Genomic DNA, 27904 nt, shown 5'->3' on the forward strand with positions numbered 1-27904 from the left:
CAAAGTGCCTTGCAAAGTTTTGCAAGGATGAAGATAAGATGTTTATGGTAAGGTGATCCTAAGGCCCATCCCTACCCACTTAAAATATGGGCTGCTTTGCTCCTGTTGAAGGACACAATTTCACTGTGAGAGGAGACAGTATCACTTCATGTATTACCCTGAATTCAAAGAGTTCCTATTTCCTCTAAAGAGATCCCAGAGACATTAGGGAAATCTCAAGATCACAGCAGGAATGGCTAATGGCTTCATATGTAACTCTCACCTTGAAACACTATCTTCTTCACTACAATTTTCACTACATTTTAGGAGTTTAAGGAACACCCAAAGATTTTTACACTAAAAGGTTACTAACATGGCAAAATTCTTCTCTGTCTAATATTTGGTGAGATCCAAAACCTGGAAAGAGTAACAAAATCTTTCAGATCAACGAAGCTGATAGTTACTTAACTCTTCCTCAGGTTAGTGTTTCTCTCCTTCAGGAAGCTTCCTTTGCTTAAATGCCAACCAAAGGAGGGATCTGTACCATGATATGTTTTCTACTAAGGAACTAGGTCATCCTGCCCAACAAGACTAGGACCATATTTTCAGTATATTCTAAACAAAACTTAGCAGAATAGAAAAGAAAAAAAATACAGATAAGGGTAAATCAAATGATCCACAGTATTACAGAAGGGGCAGGATACAAAAGGAAGACAGACTAAAAGAACCAGGACTCTTTACTATCCTAAGAACAGGCTAAAGGCCTAGGATTACAGCAACCATGTATTTGTAAGTCAAATTTCAGTATAGCAAAAGAGTGCCCTCAAAATTTAAGAAAGATAAAATTTTAAATGAATAAAAGGAGGTCCCACTTCACAGAATGACTAGAAAATAATTCATCATGGGAAAAGATGATACAAGCTGAGTATGTAAACAGATCACAGGATTTCGATAAATCCATGGATGACAGGTTTAATGAAAAAATCATTCAATTAAACATGTATTTACTATATGTACAACAAAGTTGACTAAGACACGGTCTATGCTTTTAGGGAGACAGAGGGTAGATACACATGAAAAGATAACCACAGACAGCAAATAAGTACTAAGTAAATGAGGAATATGGGCCTTTCTTGGTTACCAGGAGACTCATCAGATAGTTAAATAATAAACACCATCAACATTGCTACTTGCATTGTATGGATGGTCCATACAACACAATGCCACAAACGTTCTTTACTCATCAATGTGCACCTGGTACCACCTCTAAGAGAAATGCTCCATAGGACAGTCTAGAAGAATGAGCTACAAGTGTTCATCAGAAGAGATCGTCTTAAAGCGGGGTAGGAGAGGGATTATGTTCAAGGAATAGTGTGTAGACCAACATGCCTGGAGAAGATGACTATAGAAATTGGAGATAAAGCTGGAAAGCAGACCGTGGGCAAATTATGGAGAGTCTTAAATGTCATAGGAAGATTTTCTTGGGGAACAACCCTTCAGGTTGCATTCTAAAGGATAATTATGCTCTTCTATGGGAAGGGGCCTACTCTTAACCATTATGAGAAAGCCCTGCACAAAGTTGGCCGGCAAGTAAGTAGTAGTTAAGAGAACATGAGAAACATTAAGGATGCCCTGCTATTCCCGCCTATTTGAAATTTAGCCATCCTTTAAGACTGAGCTTAGCACCTCCTCCTGGAAACCACACCAGGAACACTGGTGTGTTTCTGTACTTTTTGTTTCTACTATTTAAAACATATTGCCCTGTATAACAGTTATTTGTGTACATGCCTCACAGCCCCTACAGGGTAAGCCCCTTGGCAATAGAGAATATGCCTTCTACTTCTCTGTACACCCTCAAAAGCCTAACACTAATGGTGCTTAGCAAAGAGTTGAACAAATGAATAGAGGGATCTTTGCCTTATCTGTTATTCACCAAATGAGTCTGAAACTTGACCAGAGCTTAGTCCCAAGCATTTCACAGATGACCAACTTATATTCAAAAAAGACACTTTCCTCTTTAAAAATGTATGTCTCTGTCAATGCATAAAATTTCATACCTGATTAGAGTGAGCAGTACAGTGGCCATTTATGGGAAGGGAAACTCTCCAGAGAAGCTTCAATAAACGAGCTGCCTCTTCTAATATCTGCTGTGCTGTGTTAATGCTGTCAGAAAAACTATTCAGAGGTGCCTGGTCTGGAACCTATATTGTAGGATTAGAAACATGTTATATTTTGTCCTGAAAAGATTATGAAAACGTAAGCTTTAATTAGTGGTATAAATCCTTGGGCTGTGATATTCATGTTTAATATGATGAAGAACAGTATAGAGCCAGGAGAAGCTCCCTAATTTATGGGTTTTAAAGACTACTGAATTATACATTATAGAAGAATTTGGGGGGATTTAAACCAAATCAATAATTGTGATTAATAACTGGTTGCATTTACTGTATTTACTAGGACATGAGGAAAATGCTTGGCAAGACTTGCCTTCTTCATTTGCATTTCATGGCAGGCAATTTGAAAGTCAAATGATGCCAGACATCAATTTAAGCAATGTAGATGTATCCTCCTTTAGCAGACCCTTTTAAACTGTTCTATTTAATGCTGGAATGACTATCAGGGACCCATAAAATATATTTCCCTCTGCTGACAAAACCGGAAAAAAAAAATGGCCCCAATGTGAATAGGCTCAAGAGACAGCAAAAGACACACAGGGAAGACCTCCTGCACTAGGAGGACAACTGGTGCTAACAAGATGACTTCTGCCAGCTGAAAATGAGTGGCTTCAAGTCCTGCCTTTTCACTGTATGAAGTGAGTCATTTTCCTTCTTTAGGCCTGTTTCTTTCACCTAAAAAATGAAGCAACAAAGTATACAAGAAAAGGCAATAGATTTGGAGATTTTTTTTTTAAAACTGGGTTCAAATCCTGGCTTTGTTATTTAATACCTATATGATCTTGGATAACTTAAAGTCTCAGTTTTCTCATCTGTAAAGTGACAGATTTGGACCAGATTATCTCTAGTGTCTTTTCTACATCTAAATCCTATGAACCTGCCTAGATTTGCACAAATTCATGGGAAGGTGTTTCAAAAACTGTTAAGTGCCATGAATACTCAAAATTTAAAAAAAAGATAGCACAACTTCTCATAAGGGGGTTTTGGTGAACAAGTCATTGAATGGGCTTGCATACTCAGACAACAGGCAGGCAAAAAAAAAATTCACTAAGCTGCTGAAGCATTATATTATAACCTTAGGGAACAGCCTGTATTTATATCACCTAGGCAAATTAATACTAACCCAGAGGCCTAAGAGAACCTATATTATGAGCAACTAAAATCATTCACTAATATCAACCAAAAATGTAAAGCTAGGAACAGTGCTGTACTAAAACAGATTAAGTCTAACACTTCCACTTAGCATAGTAAAGACTTAAGGGGTTTTGTTTTTAATCTGTCTGCAAGGCTGGTTTACACTGAGTCTGTCTTCCAGAAACACAAGTTACACAGTATGCGCCTGGCATATGTACTTCTCCCTTGGAGGCAGACAGGACTAACTCCATTTTACAAGGGAACAAATAGAGGACAAGAAGAGGTTAAGATTTAAAGGCCACAGAGCGGTGTTTGTGGTGATTTGAAGAGAGAAAAGGGGAGAAATTCAGTCTGATCCAATGAGGATCTATTCAATAAACACAATGGCTAAAAAAGTGACTCATTTGAGTACTGTTAAAAGGGATTATTGTGATTTGGGATACAGATTTCTCAAGGAAGTCCACATACATCCAGCATCAGACTTCGATCCTGCACCAGTGTCTATGATTTTTTTAGTTATTTCACATACAATCCATAAATATTCTAAATCTAACCAAATGGGTGTGTAATATTTTTTTCCCTCCAGCATACCTAATTTTTTTTTTTACCTTTAATCCAGCTTCCTGGCACTTGGGGCCAGAAATGGCTTGAAGATGAATTTCCATTTCTGAAAGGAGCTTCTGGCCTTCACAAATTTGCTTACGTAAAGCATTATAATCCTCAATCAACCCCAGAATGTGACGTCCACTCTTGTTGGCCCACATTCGATGGCCAGGAACTAGGCGGGGAGTACACGGTGTACTGCGGGCAGAATTGCTGCTATAGCATGAAGAGCTGTCTATGTCCCCTCCAGATGACACTTGTAGCTTTTCTGAAATAGGGAAATGTTTATTCTAATATCTTGCTTTCAGGAAGGGGCATGTTTTTTTTTTTCCAATGACTTTACCTAGCACTTTTAGCTCCTAGAGCAAAGAGGGAATTCTGGGTATTTTTAGATTTAAGATGTTGCTTCTCACCAGAGCCCAATGCTTTTCAACTTCTGCTCATACCATTTCTCTAGGATGACTCCCTATCCGTATCCATTAGTTGACATCTTTCCAGGCTCTAACAGAACCTGACTCCACGAAGCTCTTCTAGATTTTCCAGCTCTAAGTGCTATCATTCTCTTCTGAATCCTCACAGCATTTATTATTCTGCCTTATTGTTGTTGTTTAGTCATTTTTCATTCGTGTCTGACTCTTCGTGACCCCATTTAAGGTTTTCTTGGCAAAGATATGAGTGGTTTGCCATTTCCTTCTCCAGCTCATTTTACAGATGAGGAAACTGATGCAAACTGGGTTAAATGACTTGCCCAGGGTCACACAGCCAGTAAGTGTCTGGGGCCAGATTTGAACTCAGAAAGATGAGTCTTCCTGAATTCAGGCCTGGCTTTCTGTCCACTGTGCCACCTTACTGCTCTTAATTATTTGTGTACAGATCTTACTTCCCATAATAGGCTATTAGCTCCTTTAGGGAAAGAAGCATATATTATGCATCTGTGCATATTCCCTAAAACAGGGTCCTGAACATAATAAGTGCTCAACAAATGTCTGAATCAGAAAAGTACCTGATTTTGGTAGCAGTGCCAAACTGTGATCTGACAGCTCACATTGCTCCTTGTCTTCTGTGGAGGGTTCATTACCAGCTGTGAAGCCCAAAATAAGAGGAAAAACAAATTAATTCAAAAATGACATTTTAATCCCAACAACCCACATGTAAGACTTAAGTGTGAACACTTAATCTAATACTTAAGCATTTAAGTGCTTACTATGTGTGTGACACTGTGCTAAGCACTAGGAATAAAAAGGAAAGCAAAACCTGTCCTTGCCCTCAAGGAGCTCATATTCTGAAGATGGACACAGACCAAAACAGTAACATACAAAAGATATGTAGAGTAAATGGAAAGTAATCTCAAACAAAAGGCACTAGAGATAAGGCAACAGGGAAAGGCCTAAAGCAGGAAGGAGTTGAGCTGAGTTGTGAAGGATCCCAGGGACATTATGAGGTAGAGGAGAGGAAGGAGAGCATTCCAGGAATAGAAGACAACCCATGAAAAACCATGAGTACCAGAGATGGAGTATCCTGTGTGCTGGATCTAATACATAGTGGTGTATAAAGAGTAAGACTAGAAAAGCTGGGAGGCAACAGCCACATAGAGGATTTCATATCTGATCCCAGAGATAATAGGAAGCCACTGGAATTTAGTGAATATCCTAAAGCACATGGTCAAACCTGTGCTTTAGGAAAATTGCTTTAGCAAACATCAAAGGGACTGTGGGGAAACAGGCACATCAACATACTAGTTGAAAGAGCTATGAAGTGGTCCAGCCATTCTGGAAAACAATTTGGAACCATGCCCAAAAAGTTACCAAACTGTGCATCCCATTGCTAGGCCTATAGCACAAAGAGATAAAAGAGGAAAAGAACCTATGTGTACAAAAAATAGTTAGGCCAGCTCATTTTTATATTAAAGAAATGAAAACTAAGGGAGTGTTCACCAATTGGGAAATAGGTGAATAAATTAGGGCATATGAATATAATGAATACTATTGTGCCCGGGAAGAATTATATGACCTAAAGCAAAGTGAAGTGAGCAGAACCAGGAAAACAATATACACAACAATCATAACCCTGAAAAGACAGACAACTTTAAAAGTCTTGAGAATTCTGATCAGCACAATGATAAAGCATGATTCCAGAACACCTATAATGGAACATGCTACCCATTTCCTGACAAAGATGTGATGGAATAAAGGTGCAATATGAAATATGTGTGTGCGTATGTATATATGTGTGTATGTGTATATGTATATATGTGTGTATATGTATATGTATGTATATCTATATATAGATAGAGATACACACACACACACAAACGTGTACATTTTTGGACGTGGCTAACGAGGGAACTTGTTTACTTGTTTCGCTTGACTGTATATTTGTTATGAGGGTCTGGGAAAGAGCATGTGTGCTAAGAGGGAAAGAATTACTTTTTGTTACGTGGAAAAAGATCATTTTAAAAGAAAGTAATTTTGGCAGTTAGGTGTGGAATATAGAATGAAGAGATTTGAAGTGGGGTGACCAATTAGAAAGTTATTGCAATAGTCCAGGCAAGAAGTAATTAGGGGGTCACCACTAGGATGATGACTGTGTAAGTAGAAAGAAGGGGGCACATACAAAAGATTTTGCAAAGATAGAAACAAGAAGATTTGGCAACACATTGGACGTATGGGTTCAGTGAGAATAAGGAGACCAAGGCTGCAAGCTTGTGTGGATGATAGCGCCCCTGACAATAACAGCAAAGTATGACAAAGGGAAAGGTTTGGAAGGAAAAATAATGATTTCTGTTTCGGACGCGTTTCATTTGAGAAGCTCACAAGACAACCAGTTTTAGATGTTCAAAAGGCATTTGCTGATGTGGAACTGGAGCTTAGAAGAGAGATTAGGGCTGGATATTTAAATCTGATAATCCTCCTGATAATCCATGGGTGATTGAACCCATGAAGACTGATAACATCACAGAGTAAGACAAGATAGAGGAGATAGAGAAGAGAACCCCAGAAAGGGCATTAGGGCATACACACAATTAATAGGCATAACCTGGATGAAGATTCAGCAAAGGAGACTGAGAAAGGGTCAGACGGGTAGGATGAAACCAAGAGAAAATAGAGACACAAGAACCTAAAGAGAAGACGGTATGCCAGAGGAGATGATGATCCACAGTGTCAAAAGCTAGAGAGATGTCAAGGAGGAAAAGGAGGATTGAGAAGAGGCCATTGGATCCATTTGATCTTCACAACAACTCTAAGAAATAGGGATCATTATTCCCATTCCCATTTTAAAGATGAAAACACTAGAGGCTAGAAAAGTGAAATGACTTGCACAAGGTTAGACAGCCATAAAGGATCAGAATGTGGATCTGTAACCCAAATATTCTGACTCCTAGTATAATGCTACCCACCCTTTCCACTCTGGTTCAGGAGTGGAAGGACTGATTGATTAGAAGACAGAAAAATGAGCTACACTGCCTCAATTGAATAGCCTTACCAAGATGTCAGAATTATATGGTGCCAGCCTTTTAAAGAAGTCATTTGCTTTTTTAGAAAACACATAGCAGATGTTGAGAAGGCTGGGCTACCCGTTGCCTTTAAATTTGATCTTTAAAAAATGGCATACTCAAATATGGATCTCAAAAATACCTCTAAAAGAAGAAATACTGCTGCCTGACAACACTATTATTCTAATCCACAGTTGCTCAAATTTTACTTCCATGTTTTGGTAAGAGAATATCTTAAGTCATATTAGTTTTAAAGATATCATAACATATAAATTTCTCACTAGTAACTCCTAAATCCAGGCCTTAGCATAGTTGGGAAATAGGTGACATTTTTCTCATGATCATGGATAGGACCTTACAAATCACCTCTTCCAAACCCCTCTCATTTTTATAGATGAGGATACCAAGGCTGGCAAAGAAGTGACTTGTTTAAAGTCAAACAGGCAGGAAAGAAGCAAAAGTTCTGCTTCTTTATCAATGCCTCTGATTCCAAAAATGGCAAACTCAGCCTTGAGGAGAGGCAGAGAGATGAGAAGAGAAGGCACTGTAGGACCAGAAGACTAAGATCTACAGAAACAACCTAATAGAATAGCCCAACTTTCACAAAGTTTCTTGATTCCACAAGAACTACTGAGTGACAGCATGGCATAATGGAAAGCAGTACTAGATTTGGAGTCAGAAGATCTGGGTTCAAATCCCACTTCAAACACTAGTGGTGTGACCCTGGGTAAATCATTTAACCTCTCTGGGCCTCAGTTTCTTCATCTGTAAAATGAAGGCTTGGACTTGATGATGTCTAAGGTTCCTTTTAACTCTAAATCTATGATCCCCATAGACTGGAAAGCAGACTGACAGAAAATAGGTTTAGACTAGTATCTTACACCACATGCCAATGTGATACTCCAAAGAGATGAGCAATCTAAAAATTAAAGGTCACCTCATTAAAAAAAATTAGAAGAGAACAGAAGGAAGTGCTTTTCAGAACTAAGGTTGGGTAAGAATTCACAAACTAAAAGTAACACATAATTCTTATCGGAAAAAAACACAGAAAAAGATTATTTGTATAATGAAATACAAGATGCTCTAAAAGTTTTAGTGCAGTCTTAAGCTTTAATTGCTTAAAACTGCAATAAATTTTTTGTAACACTTTGTCTAAAATTTAAAAGCTTTTGCACAATTAAAATGAAAACAGCTAGAAGAGAAACTATGGGGGAGAAGTAAAATCTTTACATCAAATATCTTTGATAAAAGCCTCATAGCTAAAACATACAGGGAACTGAGACAAACTTATAAGGCCAAAAAACCATTCATCAAAATTGTCAAATAATACGAACAGTTAAAAAAAGAAGAAATGTAAACTATCAACAACCATTAAAATGCTCCAAATCACTAAAGTAAAACCAAAGTAAAATGAATGAGGTTTATTTTTTTGGTCCAGAACTGTAACTTCACTGTAAAGGACGGGGAAAGGGAGTGGTCTGTGAGGTCTCAGCTTTCTTTCCACCAATTCAGATCCAGCAACTCATCTAATATTTATAGATACCAAGATACTCATAGCAGCACTTTCTGTAATATCAAAAAAAAAAAAAAGGAAAAAGAAAAGAAAACAAAGCAGCGGTCCATTCACTGAGAAGTGGATGAACTAATTATGGTGTCGGACTATAATGGAAAATTACTATTCCATAATTAATGAGTACGAAGAATTGAGAAAAACATAGGAAGACTTATATGAACTGATGCACAGTGAGAAAAACAGAAGAAGAAAATGTACAATGAAAACAAAAGCATAAATAAGATCAACACTAAAAGGGTTCTGAACTCATTAAGGGCAATAACCAATCTTGGCTCTAGAGGACAAATGACAAAATACATTTGCCTCTTCTTCATAGAGGTAGGAGGAGTGAGGTGTTCAGAACGTCACAAATAAATCTCTTCTGTGGTTGAGTTTTGCTTAAACTGTTTCTGTCATAATCAAGGGTTCTGTGAAATAGTGAGTGGCTGTGTTGCCCAAAAACAAACAAAAACTCTAAAGTTTTTAATAAGAAGAAAAGACTTTGCTTCTAGTCTCTGCCCTACCAATTACTAGTCTTTTACTTCTCTCAATTTATTTCACCATTTAGAAAATGGAGAAAATAATGTGTCCCATCTACCTCCCAAGATTGTTGTGAAGATCAAATAACGCAGGATAAAGCTAGCCATCTAACTCTAGGCTTCAGGTCCCTCTGTGAAAAAAAAAAAAGGTTAGACTAAATGATCTCTAATGTCATCCTAATACTGGCATGCTATTTTCTAAAACTGTACGTTCTAGATTTCCTTTCAGTTCAAAAATTTGACATTCTAACATTGTGTTCCATGCTCTGAGGTTCTTGCCACCTCCAGTATTCTATGGCCCAACCCTTACCCATTCTTAATATTCGTTCAAGAAAAATGCAGTGCTAAGAAGGGTCCTTTCTCTAGATAAGATCTGAGTTTAAAGCTTGTATTATATAACACAGGACAACTAAGTGGCATAAGAATATAACCTTGACAGATAATTCCCTGGGTTTGATGTGAAATCTACAAAGCTGCGTGTTGGGTACTATATGCCCAGTATGTGTGTGAACAGTTTACTAAACTTCTCTCCAACTGGAATGGCTCCACCATTACTGTCTGACAGTGATGCAAATAAAGATAAAATATGCCTCCAGGATATAAGGCTAGAAATGGATTACATAGTGCGTTCACTGATTGTTCTTTGGAAACACAGTGGCAACTATAGCAAATGCTGCCCTTGATATACAGATGTTTGAGTAAATAGCCTTTGGCTAAACCAAATTTATGGAAGCTTAACCTAGATTCCATCACATGCAAAATCTGTAGTATTTTGCAGCTAACGGCTGGAAACTCTGAAACCCACTATTGCCAGCTCTCGCATTCAAATACAGAGAGCAGAAAGCATGAAAGCCAACTTCCAAAGGGCAGAACTGAGAGCATGTGAAGATCAAGCCTGGTACAGAGAGATGTGGACCCTTTGGCCAAGGCACAGTTCACTAAGGAATCCCTGTCTGAGAGAAGTGAAGGGACTTTCCCCTATTTGTATAGTTCTGTTCTAAAATTATTCTTTACTCCAAACATGGTGTAGTAAAAAAAGTAGCTGCCTGGTAATCAGGAGAGGATTCTAATAGACAAGTCAATCTCTCTGGGCCTTTGTCTCTTCATTTGTAAAATGACGGGTAATAACACAAAGTGGCTGTGAAGATCAAAAGAGCTAACAGAAGCAAAGGACTTTTAGAAATGTAAAGTGCTAAATAAGTGAAGGGGATTATTAAAAGTTTATTTATTTGTTCTGATCACACAACCTAGCTCAACTTCAATGGAAATCAAGTTTCCCAAAATGAAGAAATGGAGACACAGAGATTAGAACGACTTGAGGAACATCACAGAGTGACAAGACTGGGCCTAGATTCCAAACCTCCTGGCTCCGGATCCAGCATGCTTTTCTTTAGGCTCTATTATCTACCTTAAAGAGTCACATGATATTAGAGTAAAAGAAACCTTAGAACATAGAATGTTGGAACTAAAAATAAGGTAAGAACCTTAGTATGTAAAATGTTCAGAATGTATAATGTTATCACCCAAAGGGATCTGACGACACAATCTAATAAAAATCTCTTAATTTATGGTAGAAACAGGACTAGACACAAGATCTCAACTCCCAGTCCAGTACTCTATCCTCAATACCACGTTGCCTGCAACAGAAATCAACAAACACCCACAGCTTTAATTGGGAGGGGGGGGAGGGGAAGGGGACAGGGAAGCAGGAACAGGAGGATGCAGGAATCTTTCAAACATTCACAGGTACACATGCACCACTGTGCCGGAATTCTGAAAGAACTATGATTAAAAAATAAAAAGGTATCCTACCGTTGTTTCCTGGACAAAGCTGCCATTCTTTTTTGGGAAGACTGGGAGTGGTCAAAGGAGACACTGTAGCCATAGTGTCCTCCCCCTTTGAAAGCTGCTCCTCTAACTTGTTCCTCAGGGCATTATTTGTCTCAATGCTTCTTTCCAGTTGAACCCTCAAATTCTGTATCTCTGTCAGGAGTTCGTGCAGGTCCAGAAGATGGTTTTGCTCTTTTCTGCATTCCTCCGACATATCTTGTCTAGGTTCTGTGACATTTTGTGAGAAAAGACTTATCTTTTCTAATTAAAAGGTCAGTCTTCCCAGGAACAGGAATAGTTTAACTACCTGTATATTCTCTTTACTAACACCCAGTTACAGCTAAAATAATGGCTTGACTTAAAACCAAAAATGTTGGCAGACATAACTGCTGCTATTGCAAACACTTAATAAGAGAAGAAAATTAATTTTCACTTCTGGCCATAAAAGCTAGCAAATTGCCCTCCAAAATCTGAAATTATGTCTAGTAGTAATAAAATCTATTTGGGCTAGAATTAGCGAATCAAAAGGGCCATTTTTTTAGGGTGCCATATATCATAAAAGCCACAGCAAAGAGGGTAAGGAAAGCAATTGTAGGACAAAATTATAATTATGATAGTACGCTTTGTAAGATAAACTTTCAACTGGAAGAAATTTCTAGGAAATTCACTTTTTAAAAAATCCAACACCTCAAAATTTAAACTAAGGAAGTCAGGGCATAAAGAGTGATCTCAACAATTTACTATCTTTTAGAGGAATGGGTAGAAAACAGTGTACCCTGACACAAACAAAAGCACAATAAATGAAATACTGGACCATGCGAGGCCAATGAAAACTAATAATTTAAGACATTCTTATGCTACCTAAAAGAGACAGTTAAATACCAGCAGCAACTCAGTGCTTTATTACAGCATCTCATGCCAAAGGGTGTTAATGTGATCCTTCTCTTATGAGGGCTCCATCTCAGTATGGCTCCAACCTGACCCGGTTTAATTTAAAATCAGATAAGCTCATGGCTCCAAATACCTATCTGTCTTCTGTTTGCTTCTTCCAGCTTTTCATATACCTTGAGTTCAACTCGTAGTGACTGCAATAATTTGGCATTCTCTGTGTACTGTCGCTGTTGAACCTTCATTTCTCCCTGGATCCTAAAAAACGCAGCGCGGGTTAAATTAAAAGATGGTTAAATTTGGCTTATTTTAACATAAGGATAAAATACATGAAAATTACCATTTCATGGGACCACCTTAGACATGTCTACAATTATCCCTGAATTAGATGAGAACTGTAACATGTACAGAATTGAGGGGAGGGTCTGGCCTCCACAGAACAGAAGACTCTCAGCTAAAAACATACAGAGGAAGCTGACTTATTTACCCCTCAACTTTGCACAATGAAAGTTTAAGTGGAGATGAGATCGATACCTGTTTAATTCATGGTGGCTGCTGTAAATAGCATGAGTCAGATGCCTGTTGTCTTTTTCCTTCTCACTGACTTGTTTATGCAACCTTTCATTTTCTTGCTTGACACATTCATAATCCCTCTGAAGGTGTTCAATGATCACGGTCTTCCTGGAGAGGGATTCTCGTAATTTTTCATTTTCCTTCTGTTTATCTGCAAACACAAGCAATATCATTTATAATGGGGACCGTTTGTTTTTAAACCTAATTACCCAAATACAGCACTTCAGTTTAAGTACTCCAAGAGCAAAAAGAGAAAGAAATTTAATCTAGTTTTTAGGATTTTAGTATTCTAATTATCTTCCGCATTTTGGCTAGATAAATCTGTCAGCATCAAACCTACAGATTCAACTTTACTGGAATAAATCGGTCTTTTTAATTTTCTATTAAATAATGGACCATGCAAATCTCGTTTTCTTATCTTCACAAGCAAATGATGAGTAGAAATTTGGAGAACATGGACTGTACACTAAAAGACTCAGCTATGTTATGTGATAAAGGCAAGATATGCTGTAGAGATCAGAAAGCCTGCTTACCCCCAAACAATTCTAGAGGACTGTTACATTGGCAACCACTAGCCTGCTTCTTCTTCAGAAGCCATGAAGAAAGCAGTCAATAAATTACCTTTTCCAGTGATCGTAGGCCCAATTTCCTCCTCTATAAAATGGGAATAAAAAATACTTGCCCTCCCTTAGGTTTTTAAGAAAAGTACTTCACAAATTGCAACTCATTACAGAAATGAAATATATTATCATAATAAAGGATACTATGGGGCAAGGAAAGAGTTCACTTCTTAAAAGGTGTTGTTCAGTGACAGAGAGGGTAGGGAATACAGATGTTTCCTTGGATCAGCGTCCTACCACGGGTCTTAGGCTCAATTACTACAGGGAGGTGAGAATTAGATTAAAAAAAAAAGTCTGGATCAGCAAAAAGTTGATCTTTTGATCATTTCAGAGGACCCTGAGAGGTGATGCAATCTATTTGCGAAACAGAAGGGCTAAATAGCAGCAGGTCCTCCTCCTTAAAGGTGGTAGAAACAAGTCAGTGAGGAGAAATACAACAGGCATCTAACTCATTTGATTTACAGCAGCCATCATGAATTAAACAAGTTATTGATCTCATCTACATTAAAAACTTCATTGTGGAAAAAGCTGAGAGGTAAATAAGTCAGCTTGCTCTATATCTTTTTAGCTGTGACTCTTAACATTCAAGAGTCTTATTGTTCCACAGAGGCCAAATGGGGAAACTGAAGAGTCAGACCTTTATGGTGTGATTTCCTCATTTTATTTGGATATAACAGTATCAGCTAAACTCTTTGTGTAGCCAAGCCCTTTCTTGAATACTCCTTTGCACTACAAAAAAGTCTATGTCAAGCATACAGTGCAAATTGCTTTCTTGCATATACTGTACCAATTGAGGGAGATGGAGGATAGAAGGGGAAGGAAATGATAATTTAATCATTTTTACAGAGTGATTAAATTGGAGTGACTCACTTAAGAGGATTGGGGACCCAGTTGATCAATAAGGAGGAAAGAGATCTGGGAATTAAGATAGGGGAGAAAACAGAAATGGGTTAACTAAGAGTTAATGCAAGAGCTAAGGGTTAGAGCTATCAGAATGGAGTCCACTTAAAAACCTGACACTTGCAAAGACTGGAGAACTCAGACCTACCAGGCTGCTCTGCTTGAGTTGGGGCACAACACTACTGACCTCAGTGGCCAGAAAAGATCAAGAGAAGAGGAGAAATCTCAGAACTGAGAAAACATTTCAGAAGCCAGCCAGCCCGCCCAACCTGTTCCTAATGAAGATTCCCTCTTTATAGATACTCACAGAGAGACAGAGAGAGAAAGAGAGAAAGAGAGAAAGAGAGAGAGAGAGAGAGAGAATGTGTGTGTGTATGTGTTTGTGTACACACGTACATACACACATTCAAAAGCTAGAAAAGTCCTTAGAGACTACCAAGTCCAATTCCTTCATTTTACAGAGGAGGAACAGAAGCCCATAGAGGCCATCATGCATCTCATTAGTGGCAGTGATGGGATTCAAGTCCAGGACTCCTGGCTCAATGTCCCTGGCTCTTCCCACTGAATCAAAGGGACTCTCATTTGCTATTTTATAGATAGGCTGAGTCCTGATCACTTATGACAACCACAGAAAAGACACTTTAGTAAATTTAAAACAACTAAGATGAAAAAAATGATGCTTTCTTTTGAGAAGAGATACATGAGCAAAGAACCACCCCCTAATTCGCATGAACAAAACTACGAATCTCTCCTGCATATGTGACCATACCTCCCACAGTTGAAGGGAACCTGAGTAGTCATTTAATCAAACCAGGAATCCCCTCTAAAACAAAAGGTCATCCAGCTTCCACCTGAAGACCTCAAGTCAAGGGGAATCCACTACCTCTTGATCCACTTCATTTTATTTTTGGAAAACTCTTAATCATTAGGAAGTTCTTTCTTTAGGTAAGCAAACCTAAACCTAAAATCTGGCATCTTGAGCTGAATACCATACTGAAGATATGGTCTGACCACAACAGGAGATAGCACAACAGCACTTTCATCATTCTACACATTACACCTCTGCTAAAGTAGTCTAAAAAACAGATTCTGGACTGCCATAATACACTGTTAATTCACATTAAGCTTACAATCCACAAAAAACCCAAGACCAAGGGAAACAAAATATAGAAATAGCAAATGAGGAAGACTCTCCTCACATTTACATGTTCTATCAGGGGCAGAATCCAGATTCAGCCAAACATCCAGTTTAGAAGGGCCAGTCAGTTCCAAATTGGCAAAGTGTTCAGATACCACTAGTAGCTTACTTAGAGTAGTATCTTACTTATCTTCAGATACCAGTGGTTTGGGTTATTTTTCACTCTTTTATAAAATGTTATTGTTCAACATACAAGAGAAACATTGATGACCCTGATTGCCAACTACTTCTTCAGGAAAAAATTCTAATTTTTACCTCGTGAACCTTTTGCAAGCATCACGTTGAGGGCTTGATTTTGCTTCCTCAGGAAATGAATTTCTGAAGTAAGGGAATTATGTTGCTCTGAGCCATGGATAAAAATGCTTGCAGAACCTATAAATATACACATAAAATCGTCATTTATGAATCATCCCCGGGTCCGTAAAGATTAAACTTTCTAAACAAGAATCATTTTAACAATTCAGGGGGAGAAAAAAATAATATTCTGAAATATATGTATTTTATCTTCTATATATTCTGAAGGTTATAATCCCTATAGTTCAAAGGGCATTTCAGGAAAACTTCAACCAGAAGGCTGAGAGGAATCCTAAAGCTCCTCCATGGCCTCCCCTAGACTTAGGATGAAAGTGGCTACAGATTTATGCACAGACATCTTACAGAACTACTAGGCAACCAGCACTATAAGCAACCAATCCTACAGGACAAACTGTGACCATGACTGCCCCAGCACTTGGGAAATTACCATGTTGTAAACTGTTCCTTAGATTAATACCTGCTAAAACCCAGACAGACTTGCTCATTCAAGATGAACCACATTCTGGCTGTAGCACCTTCAGCAGTGACTGACAGGCAGATGCTAAGTAAGCCCTGAATGCTGCCTCTCTATGCTGGATAAATGTGCTGCTGAGCAGCTGCAACACACTGCATCTACTCCTGTGCCCAATCCTAGGTGCCACTTTCATCTCCTCAAATGTGCCAGTCACTCTCCTGGGAAAGAATAAGCTAGCTGTCAAACAGGAAATGCTACATTGAATATATAATAATATTGTGGACTTTAATGACCTTCATGAAGACTCTGGCAATACTCTTGACCATTAAGAACTAAAACAGCAAAATAATTAGAGAAACAAGCAGTTACGCTGAATTCTATTTGGGATACCACCATAGATTCTTAAAATAAGAACCATTTTTTTTTCATTTGCAAAATATTTGGTGAGATGTACTCATATCCCCCAGTCTCTCATCCCTGCCCCCATTTCTAGGAAAATTCATCTACTGAAATCTTACACACAGTATACCATATTAGGCCTCTGCTTCCGGCTGATGGACCTGGCATGGGACAATTTTTATACCCTGTCCTTTCAACATAAAGATACTCTCTCTATTCCACTGTCAAACTGCTCCACTCAAGCTTTTGTCTCCGTACTGGCCCTGGCCACTCCAGAATCTATCTGAGACCCTGGGAAGCATGAAGATTTGCCATCGCTAAAGGTGTCTTCTTCACTTGTCTTCGCCGGGCCGTCCAGATCCCATCTGGACTGCTTTAGTGCTCACATAGTTTGGATGAGAGAGAAGTCACAAACTCTATTCTTTACAGTGAGGAAGCCCTACAGGCCTTATCCATCTACCCTGCCCCTGCCTCCTAAGGTCCTCCTGACCTTACCACCTGCCCTGCCTCTAAGCAATGCAGACCCCTGGTGCTGTCATCTGACTGACTGACTGACTTAACCTAAGGACTCTTGAGCTTTACTCTTTGCTCCACCCTTGCTACTGCTACTATCTTGGGAATTCAAGGCCTTTCCATTCTAATAGCTGAATTTTCTTTTATGTGTTGCTTCTCCCCATTAGAGGGCCAAGAGCTCCTTGAGAGCAGGAACAGTCCCAATTCGACTCAGTTTGTAACTTGAAGACCTAGTACGATGCCTGGCACACAGAAAGTGTCTAACAAATGCTTTTTCATTCATTATTATCCATGCCTGAGTCCTACCTTCAAAATCTAGCAGAAGTTTTGCCCTACTATAAAGCCTTTCCTATGACCTCACCTCTAAGTGATCTCTCCCTCTTCCCAATTCAATTCAATATTTATTAATCACTTTCTATAGGCAAGGCACTATAATAAACACTCAATTCCCATAGGACTTACGGCTTAAAATTCCATTCAGTATTGATTGAATCCCTACTGTGTACAAAAACTTGCTCTATGCAGGTCCTTGGGAAGATGATAATGACCATCATTTCTCACATTATTATAGCTGCTTGACAGTTTTCAAGGTTTATCACTGTCTACAAAAATCATGTGAGGCAGGTAATCTAAGTACTGTTATCTTTCTTTTATGGACTGTGAAACAGGTTCAGAGAGTAAAGTGACTTACTCAAAGATACATGGTCATCTGCCATCTTTGGCAGTTGGGTATGGCAGATCCAGGAAAACAACATAATCTTAAGTAGCTTATGGTCTATTTAAGGGGTGCATAAAGCAGAGATAAGATACATAAATAACCACAAAGTGAGGGTAACATATATACTAACTTTATGTTATCTTTCAACATGTGCGTGTCTTATCCCCCCAATTAGAATATTAACTCCTTGAGGGTATAGACTGTGTCCTGTGCTTGCTTCTCGGAACCATCCAATGCATATGACATGGCATACAAAGCATACTTAGCAAATATCTGATTATTTTGTTTTGAGCTGCTTTGTGCAAACATTATTTTGTCTTGTTCATATTCACCTTGTAACCATTCTATTTGTAAATAAACATCCAATCACCCCAACCCAAGTAGGACTTAAATAATTCACAACCTCCTTCTCAAGCTTCAATTTCCCCAACTATAAAATGAGATAGTAACTACTAATACTTACATAGTACTTCATGTTTTACAAAGTGCCTATATCATTAGATAATACTTACATTGTTTACCTCATAGGACTATTATGAGGCTCAAGTGAGCTATATATGTTAAAGGACTTTGTAAAACATAAAGCATTCTCCAAGTGTCACCTAATATTATTATTATGTATTATAGTTATTATTTCTGACATTGCTTAGAGCTATGCTAGACACACAGGTATGTTCCACAGAGGTTAGAATGAATCCATGTATTAAAGAGTTAAAGGAGGCATGTTAAAAGAGTCAACTAGTTAGCAGAATCAAAGGATATCAGCATTGGAAAAGCCTCCAGAGGTTATCATCTGGTCCACCCTATGTCTGGAAGAGAATCCCTTCTACAACCTCCCTGAGGAGTCATTCAATCTCTACCTGGAAGCCAAGAGAGGAAGACCCGCTGACTTCCCCAGGCAGCCCTTTCTTCTCTGGGGCAGCGCTCATAAATATGAGTCAGACTTTCCAAACTTTCCCTTGCTAAGTAAAAGCATCTCTAAATAGTATTATTGTTATTATTATTATTATTAATCAACATTAGAGAAATCAACTCAAGTTAAGAAGTTCTCAATGGATGTGTATGCATTTGTATTTCTTTGTCTCTCCAGAAATTTTTTTGCTCAAGTCATGTCCGACTCTTTATGTCCTATAATTGAATTGTACTGGATTATACAGTCTAGTTATACAGTATATGAATTATACTGTCCATGGGAGTTTTCTTGGCAAAGATACTGAAATAGTTTGCCATTTCCTTCTCTAATGGATTAAGGCAAAAAGAGGTTAAGTGACCTGCCCAGGGTCACACAGCAAGTGAATGTCTGAGGCTGGGTTTGAACTCAGGTCTTCCTGACTCCAGGCCCAGCACTCTATCCATTGATGTACCTAGCTGCCTCCTAGGCAAACACAGGTTAAGTGACTTGCCCAGAGCCACACAGCTACTATGTGTCTGACTTCAGATTTGAACTCAGGTTTTCTGGACTTCAGACTCAGCACTCTATCCACAGGGCCATTTAGCTGGCCCCCCAGAAATTTTAGCAGGTCCTTCCACCAAGATAAACACTAAATGAATGCCTTTCGTCAATCTTTTGGTCATAGTAAATTATTCTCGAAAACATCTGTCAACTCTATTTTAAGCTTGTAGTTCCTTAGGCCAAGAATAATATTTCTATAACTAGATTTTAAAGAAATATGTAAAACTTGATGAATCTCATTCAGGTATTACTGAAAATTAATATAAATGAACATACACATATTTATTTCCTATGTCTCTTATGACTAATAGTACAGATCAATCACCCAAAAGAGAAACTGCAGAGTGGCCTAATAAGAAAGCATTATGAATAATTGCATGTTGCACAACATTCCCTGCCATTAAAACCTACCTGGTTAAAAAAAAGGCCATGTCTTCAAGGAAAATACTGAAAAACATCTCATTTAGGTATAATTTTGCTAACGTGGAATACCTATCACCATTTGGCAGGTCAGCCAAAATTGCCCCTCACTTCTGTGAAGGCTGAAGACTTTGAGGCCACTGAGTAGAGCTGAGATTTTTCAATCCACAATCTATTGTGGCAGATGTCTAAGAATATTTAACTTGTTTTTTAAATAAAATTCATCTGTCTTACTCTAGATTCAAATGTAGAATTTTAAGCTAACTCTGACTTAAGATCTTATTTGTCTGCCAATTTCTCAAGCCAAAACTGGATAGGGAAATTCAGAAAATAGAGTCATAGACTCCTGAAGCTAAAAGGGTCATAAGAGATTATCGAATCAAACTGTATTCATTTTGCGGGTAAGGACATTGAGGCCCAAAGAGGAGGAAACAACTTTACCCTGGTCACATGGCATGTGGAGCCAAGAACGAACCAGAAACTCATCAAATCTATTGACTCCCACCCCAGTATCATTTACACTGTACCCTGCTGACTCTGTACCTAAACTCTATGTTAACATTATTTTCCCAAAGAGTCATCCAAAGAGTAGCATTACCAAGTGAGACCATCCTCCTTTACCTTGTTCAAGTTCACCCCCTTGCTGTTCAAGCTGTTTTCGCAGCCTGTCATTTGTTTTAATGGATTCTTCTAAACGTTGTCTCAAAGTTCGAATTTCTTGCAGATGTTCCATTAATAAGGCTAAAGGAAGGAAGGGCATTTTTTATTTAAAGACTGAAGCCCCTAACAAATTGAATAATTTATGGACTATGCAGTAAGTGCTAACTTGAAAATCTAAACAATATTCTACAACTTAAAGACAGTCAGCAACTGGCATTTACTCTGTTCTTTTGTGCAGATCCCATACTTGGCATATTTCAATTGACATGTTTCTTTAATGGTACCCTAGTGCAATCTACCAGGAAGCCATTTAACACCATACGGAAAAATTATATTAGTTACATTTTTAATGCAAATGTTAATGTAGCCTTTTATTCTTCTAACATATCAAATATTAATTCAAATTCTTTCTGATGATGAAGGTAATATTTCACCTTCAAGATGGCCTGGGTTGCATCATAGTTGATTGCAGGACCCTCCTAATGGAGCCAAATATTTCCAAAGACCAAAAGGAAGAAAGTAAACATTGTTGTCTATAGGAGGATTTCTGGAATCACTTTTTTAAGTATAAGCACACTAAGTATCCAAAAGAAGCACTAATGTATTTAATATATCCATTAGGTTATATTCAGTATGTCTTAGTAATGTTTGTTTTAACGTACTACACTAATGTTATGACCCAGTTTTAATTCCCTCAAAATTACTTTCATTTAAAAGTAGCACAATGTTACATATCTTTTCCTAATTAAATAGTAATTTTAATATGAGTTTGAATGGTCACGAGATTACTTAAGTCCCAGATCTGCAACCATCTTCCATTAACACTAGAAATGTTCCAAGTAATTTGCTACAAAATATATAAGGATGTGATGTGTTCAATACCTAAGCACTCTGCTTTCAATAAAAGGGCCAATTCCATCTCAGTACAATACCTTTCCCTCCTTGCTTGGCCGCTCTACAATTCTTCTTCCATCTGCTATTCAGTTCAGCATGAGTCAGGAACTTATCAACTTTAACTGCTACTTTATTTGCCAGTTTATCCATGTCATACACCACTGGCTTTGGGAGTAATACATTTTTTGTAGCCATTACTATAAGTCACCTTCCAATGGGACTTTTCGGCTAGGAACTGTAATCATCCCTTGGCCTTAGGGAAAAGCTCTCTAGATCAAATTAGACACCACTTATTAATTATGTAGCCTTAACAGGAGAGAGGGAAATATTACACTGGACTTTAGAAAAGGAGAAAAATCTGTCCTGCTTTGACTTCACTAGTCTCTGGACTAATATCGCATTAACAGTGGAGGTCATTCTCCCTCTCTGCTTCTTCAGCTATAAAAATGGAGGCCACACTAGATTATATCTGAGGTCTCTTCTAGCTCTGAAATCCTATGATCATCCTCATCCCTCTGGCCCATAAACTGTACAAAACACTATTGAGAGATGATAAGAATCTGATCTGAATGAAGATGCAACACTGAGCACTGAAATAGCCTATTATTAGTTCCTTGAGAGTGGGAACTGTATCTAATTTGTCTTTGTATTTCCCCCAGTGCCCAGCACACAGTAGGAACCTAATAAGTTTATGCTGAATGAATAAAATCACATTTGAGAAACAGGAGCAGTGAAGGCCAGTTTCACTAGCAAACATTTTATAAATAAAACAAGAATTTTAAGAACTCTCCCCACCAAAAAAAAAATACAGGATAGGGCAGAAGGGCACAATTGTCCAAACATTTCAATAACATCAAATAAACCGAAAATTTGGGGGATGCTATGAAATATGACATCGTGGCAGGCACTAGATAAAGGTTAGCTATTACTACTATCATTTGATTTGCGAAAGATTCCATCATGAGAACCGTGCAATGTTAAGACACAAAAAGGACATTAGAATTTAAAATGCATGAGCCAGAAGGGCCCCTTTGAATACAGAATGGGAGGGAGTGAGGATTTATTAAGCACCTGCATTGTGCCAGGCCCTATGCTAAATGATTTACTAATATGATTTCATTTGTTCCTCAGGCTATTTTTATTATTCCCATTTTACAGTTGAGAAAACTAAGGCAAACGGAGAGTAAGTGGATTGCCCAGGGCCACATGACTAGTAAGTATCTAAAGCTGGATTTTAACCCAGGTTTTCTGAACTCAAGGCCTAGCATTCTACCCAAAACCTTTGTAATCATTTATTTAGACCGAACTCCTCATCTCATATATGAAAAAAAACCAAACATTTTCTATCCACTATGTCTAAGCTGAAAAGATAATGGATGAGAGAACAGGAATTTGATAGCCCTGGGCCCTGACTACATGGACAGGTGAATTACATAACTCAAAGTACATGTATGTAAACAGTGGCCTCTGCAGTTCCTGAAGAATCCATTATAAACTTAAATAATCAAAAATTTTAACCAACTAGAATGATTTAGGATACTCCATTTTTAGAAAATAAACAAAAACCAACCCATGCTACAACTTTAAAGGGAATATACTTGTATCTACACATAGATGTTATAATCTCCTACTTCTGTATCTATAGATAACTTCAGACACTGAACGATACTCAGTGACCAAAGAATTATGTTCACTTTACCTCGTTCATTCATGAACTATATTAAGGCAGTAAAGTGATGGATACTTTTTTAAAAATAATTGTAACAATAAAGACCTAGAACAAAAAAGTTTTCAGGCTGAGAAGAGACCAACATCCTATTAAAATGAAGTTTTTGCACTTGTGAGTCTGTTACTCAAAAATATTCTTGAAAACCATTTTTCTTCTTTAAATTACTATTATGTGATTTACCATAATAAAATTACCTTGAGAAAAATTGTTAGCCACAACAGAACTCTTGTCTATATCCTCACTATCTTGCTTATGTTCTCCAGAATCAAAGGAAGACTTTTCTGATATTTCATAATCTGACAGCACTTGACTAGCTGGTGCCAGGGTTGGTTTATCAACAAGATTCGAGTATACTGAGGCATCCTCTGAAGCCCTTAAGTATTGAAAACAAAACGATTAGTGACTAAAAAAATACCAATTTCTTAATCAGATAATTTCGAATGTAAATCAACATTCACTGGAAGCAGATAAATCACATTTTATAACACGGCTCTTAATATTTTAATTCATTATGATTAATCGCAGTAGTAGCAGCTTATATTTGTTTTGTCTCCTTATGAGGACCACACACTACACTTCCATAATCCAGAAACTTAAATGAATCTGATGCGATAGGTACATCACATATAAGTATTCCCATTTTTCATATTAGAGAATGGACTGAGAGAGGTAAAGAAACATGGCCATATCAGACGACCATCACCATCACCATCTCCCCTATGGATAAGTTCTTTAAGTCTTTACCTCTCCCCATTACCTTCCTGAAACTACTCTCCACTTAGATAGTCACCATCTATGGGATCACATTCGTTAGCATAACATATACTATATGTCATATCCAAAAAAGTGTGTTGAATACTCAGGCTTGCCCTTTGTTTTCAGAAGTATACAGTAAAGGAAAGGAACAGTTTAGCTAAAGCAGGACTTCTTAACCTTTTATGTGCCCCAGACTTTTGTGGGGTCTGGTAAAGCCTATTAACCCCTTCTCAGAATAATATTTTTAAATGCATAAAATGGAATATATAGGATTTCAAAGGACATAATTTATATTGAAATACCTTTATCAAAATATTTTTTTAAAAAGTTCACAGATCTCAGATTAAGAACCCTTAAGCTAATGAAGACCTAAATAGGGCCTAAAAAGGGCTGAATACAGGCGTTGGCTAGAAAAGAGCAAGCAATTCTCAATCACACAATCCAGTATAACTTAGAAAAAGGGAATATATTGCGGACACTAAGGGAATTGTGACAATAACAATTCACATTTTTATAGTGCTTTAAGGCTTATAAAGCACTTTTCATAGAAGCACCTTGTAAGGAGACAGTGGAAGTATTATTTTCCTCAATTTAAACATAAGAAAACTGAGATTAAGAAGTAAAGTAAGCAATCCCATAACTAGTAAGTGACACAGAATTTGAATCAAGATCTCCTGACTTAAAGTTCAACGCTCTTTTCCTAACATCATTCAGAAACAGAAAAAGAAAATCTTGCAATTTCAACAGGCCACAGCCCAGAAAATTGATAAATAACAAACGTGAAATCAAAATAATTACTCATCATAGAGAAACACCAGAAGTAACTTGAGGGGCCTATAAAACGGGAATAGGATAAACAAGTTATGTGGCTTTTGTTCTTGATATGTTAGTCTAAGTTTCTGCTTTATTTTTCACTTGATTTACCAAATGGAGGTTAACCATGAGAATAAAAAAGCATGTCCGGAGGCCAGGCACATACCACCTAATGCCATGAGCTTCTACAAGAATATTCCTTCAAGCAAAATAAATTAACAGGTCTGTTGGTTCTACAGGAGTCAGATTTATGTACATGTAGTAAGCAATATATATCTGATAGCCAGGAAGTACCTTAGAGGACCCTTAGAGGAGTTAAAAGCCACTGGGGCTCAAGGGCTTGTAATCATCTCCTCTCATCCAATCTGTATCTCTATAATTAGCTGAACATCAGGATAGGTTTTTAACAACATAAGTGGGGTTTTGTATCAATGACCCCATTCTTTAGACTTCAGATAAATATGTTAGAGAGGTACAATGTAACACTCTATCTTGGAAGTGACCTCTATATTTTTCCCTTATTCCTGTTTCCCCCATCCCATCCCACCTCCCAATAGACTAAGCCTGATCAGGACAAGGGCCATGTCTTCCTCCTTCAGAACACAGCACAGCATTCTGCACACAGGTACTTAATAAATATCTGCTACATTTGAATGTACTATTGCACTATTAAGAAATGACATTGTCTGGGACAAGGTAATAAGCCATATACACCCATTCACTGAAAAGCAGACAGTTAAAATGAAGCTTGTGTTTTTGAATGATTTTCTTTGAAAAATGCTATAAGCTTACCTTTTGATTAATTCATTATGCTTGCTGACTTCTGTATCTGATAATTTTCCTGTGAAGGAAAAATCCATTAGGTGGAAGAAAAATGTTTCATATAAAAACATCTGTTCTATAATCATTCCCTGTGTGGATAATTTTAAATGAGCTGAACAACTTGTTTAAAAATCTTCTTTAAGATCCCAAGTCTTTAATGTATATATCTAAGAGTCACCAACAATACAACAGAAAACAAAAACCCTTGCAGATGGGCCAGCTTTATTACCAATTCTTAATTATTCCCTGGAAGGGTGAATGGCATTGGTAAATCAATAAAAAATGCATTTCTAGAGTTGGTTTTAAAGCTTATATCTTGTCCAGTCTGCAGGACAAGAAGCAGAGAGTCTAAAATGAAGATGGTGAAAGATCTGCTGTTTTCTTTTTGTATATTTTTATTTGCCATTTTTGAGGCAGTGAGATTTAATGTCAGCATAATTCAGAACTGTTCCAACTGAGTTCTTTAAAACTTTAAAAAGAGGCCTAGAGCTATACCTAGGATGCAAGACTCTGACTAAACAGCACCCACACAAAGGTCATCAATGAAACTCAGGAATGGAAATGTTCCATACTTTTCTTAGCAAAAACAAAACCTGAAGAGTTGAACGTGCTCTCATGTCAGGTTTTCTTTACTGCTATGAGTACCAACCAGTAGCACATGAAGCTAGCTGAGAGGCCCCACCCACTGTGTAAGCCATCCATCATAGTCAACCAAAGAGGATTTACTGAGAACCTACCAAAATCTAAAGAGTTGAAAGGTATCTCAGGTCATCTAGTCTAAACCCTACCCAAAGTAAGAATCCTCTTTACAACAACCTACCTATCCTCCACCAGGAGAAAATTTGCTATCCCTTTAGGCAGTGCACTCCTAGACACCTAAAATTGTTAAGAATAATTAAAGTAGTTCCCACAGACCAGAGGTAACAAATGGCTTAGATTATCTACCAAGTAAGGACTCAGAGCATACCATTCCACAGGTAAATTGATCTGCTATTGGGAGACCCCTATGCTATGGTATATCCTTTTCAATTTGGCTCATGAGAAAATTTCAATTTCCTCACGGGAAAACTCTCAAGTTTGATTTGGTTGCATGATTTTCAAAACAGTGATAAGACCTATTCCCACATTATTTCTCTGACCCAACTAGGAGCCCAAATTTTGCATCAAAGTTATATTAAAAGGGGGGCAGAGCCAAGATGGCGACTGGAAAGCAGGAATGTGTCTAAAGCTCTCCCCCAGTACCCTCCAAACACCTATAAAAATGGCTCTGAACAAATTCTAGAACTGCAGAACCCACAAAATAGCAGAGGGAAGCAGGGCTCCAGCCCAGGACAGCCTGGATGGTCTCTGGGAAGGGTCTATCGCATGGAGCTGGGAGTTGAGCAGACAACAGCCCAGTGTGGGTTATGCGAGGACCAACCAGACCAGGAACTGGGCAGAACAGGCCCTAGCACCCTTAATCAGTGAGCTGTGGCAGTTACCAGACTTCTCAACCCACAAACACCAAAGACAACAGAGAAGGTTAGTGGGAAAAAACTGTGGGAGACAGAGTGAAAGGAGTTCGTGGTTCGGCCACCTCCCTGGAGGCAGCGGAGGGGGTGCAGCTACAGAACTACAGCTGCAGTTGCTTCCAGGCCCAGGCCCACCTGCTGGGAGGAAATAAGTGGTGGATCAGAGCAGGAGTGCAGAGCCTGATCAGATCTGAGTCCGGGGCCGGGCTGGCAGTTCTTGGGGAAGGAGGAGCACTGGCATGGCAGAGCTTGCTGTGTAGAAAAAGCTCTGAAAACAACAGCGCAGCCCCTCAAGCTTGGGACAAAGTACTCTGTACTCTGCAAGCAGTCATACCCTGACAAAAAACTCAAGGGTCAAGTAGTTGGCTGGGACCATGGCCTGGGAGCAAAAATGGTCTCAGATTCAGACTTAGACTTTGGAATCTTTCTTGGGTGACAAAGAAGACCAAAACATACAGCCAGAAGAAGTCAACAAAGTCAAAGAGCCTACATCAAAAGCCTCCAAGAAAAATGTGAACTGGTCTCAGGTCATGGAAGAACTCAAAAAGGATTTGGAAAAGCAAGTAAGAGAAATAGAGGAAAAATTGGGACGAGAAACGAGAATGATGCAAGAAAACCATGAAAAACAAGTCAATGACTTGCTAAAGGAGACCCAAAAAAATACTGAAGAAAATAACACCTTAAAAAATAGACTAACTCAAACGGCAAAAGAGCTCCAAAAAGCCAATGAGGAGAAGAATGCCTTGAAAGGCAGAATTAGTCAAATGGAAAAGGAGGTCCAAAAGACCACTGAAGAAAATACTACTTTAAAAATTAGATTGGAGCAAGTGGAAGCTAGTGACTTTATGAGAAATCAAGATATTGTAAAACAGAACCAAAGGAATGAAAAAATGGAAGACAATGTAAAATATCTCATTGGAAAAACCACTGACCTGGAAAATAGATCCAGGAGAGATAATTTAAA

General features: G+C 38.1%; 1 protein-coding gene across 2 annotated transcripts in view; it reads right to left on the reverse strand.

The window, feature by feature from the left end:
- Positions 1–27904, reverse strand: part of CDK5RAP2 (CDK5 regulatory subunit associated protein 2) — a 153169-nt gene that overhangs the window by 6785 nt on the left and 118480 nt on the right. Inside the window, exons 26-35 of one of the 2 annotated variants that reach the window (XM_036749546.1) lie at positions 25400–25448; positions 23233–23411; positions 20377–20496; positions 15739–15855; positions 12727–12916; positions 12329–12450; positions 11287–11532; positions 4894–4971; positions 3896–4158; positions 2037–2180 (exon numbers count right to left, since the gene is read on the reverse strand). In XM_036749546.1, the coding sequence (XP_036605441.1) occupies positions 2037–2180; positions 3896–4158; positions 4894–4971; positions 11287–11532; positions 12329–12450; positions 12727–12916; positions 15739–15855; positions 20377–20496; positions 23233–23411; positions 25400–25448 (1508 nt within the window). The remainder of the gene's footprint in view (positions 1–2036; positions 2181–3895; positions 4159–4893; positions 4972–11286; positions 11533–12328; positions 12451–12726; positions 12917–15738; positions 15856–20376; positions 20497–23232; positions 23412–25399; positions 25449–27904) is intronic. The other variant, XM_036749547.1, reaches the window with a different exon arrangement.

The sequence above is a fragment of the Trichosurus vulpecula genome, chromosome 3, assembly GCF_011100635.1.
Source record: "Trichosurus vulpecula isolate mTriVul1 chromosome 3, mTriVul1.pri, whole genome shotgun sequence".
Lineage (NCBI taxonomy): Eukaryota > Metazoa > Chordata > Mammalia > Diprotodontia > Phalangeridae > Trichosurus > Trichosurus vulpecula.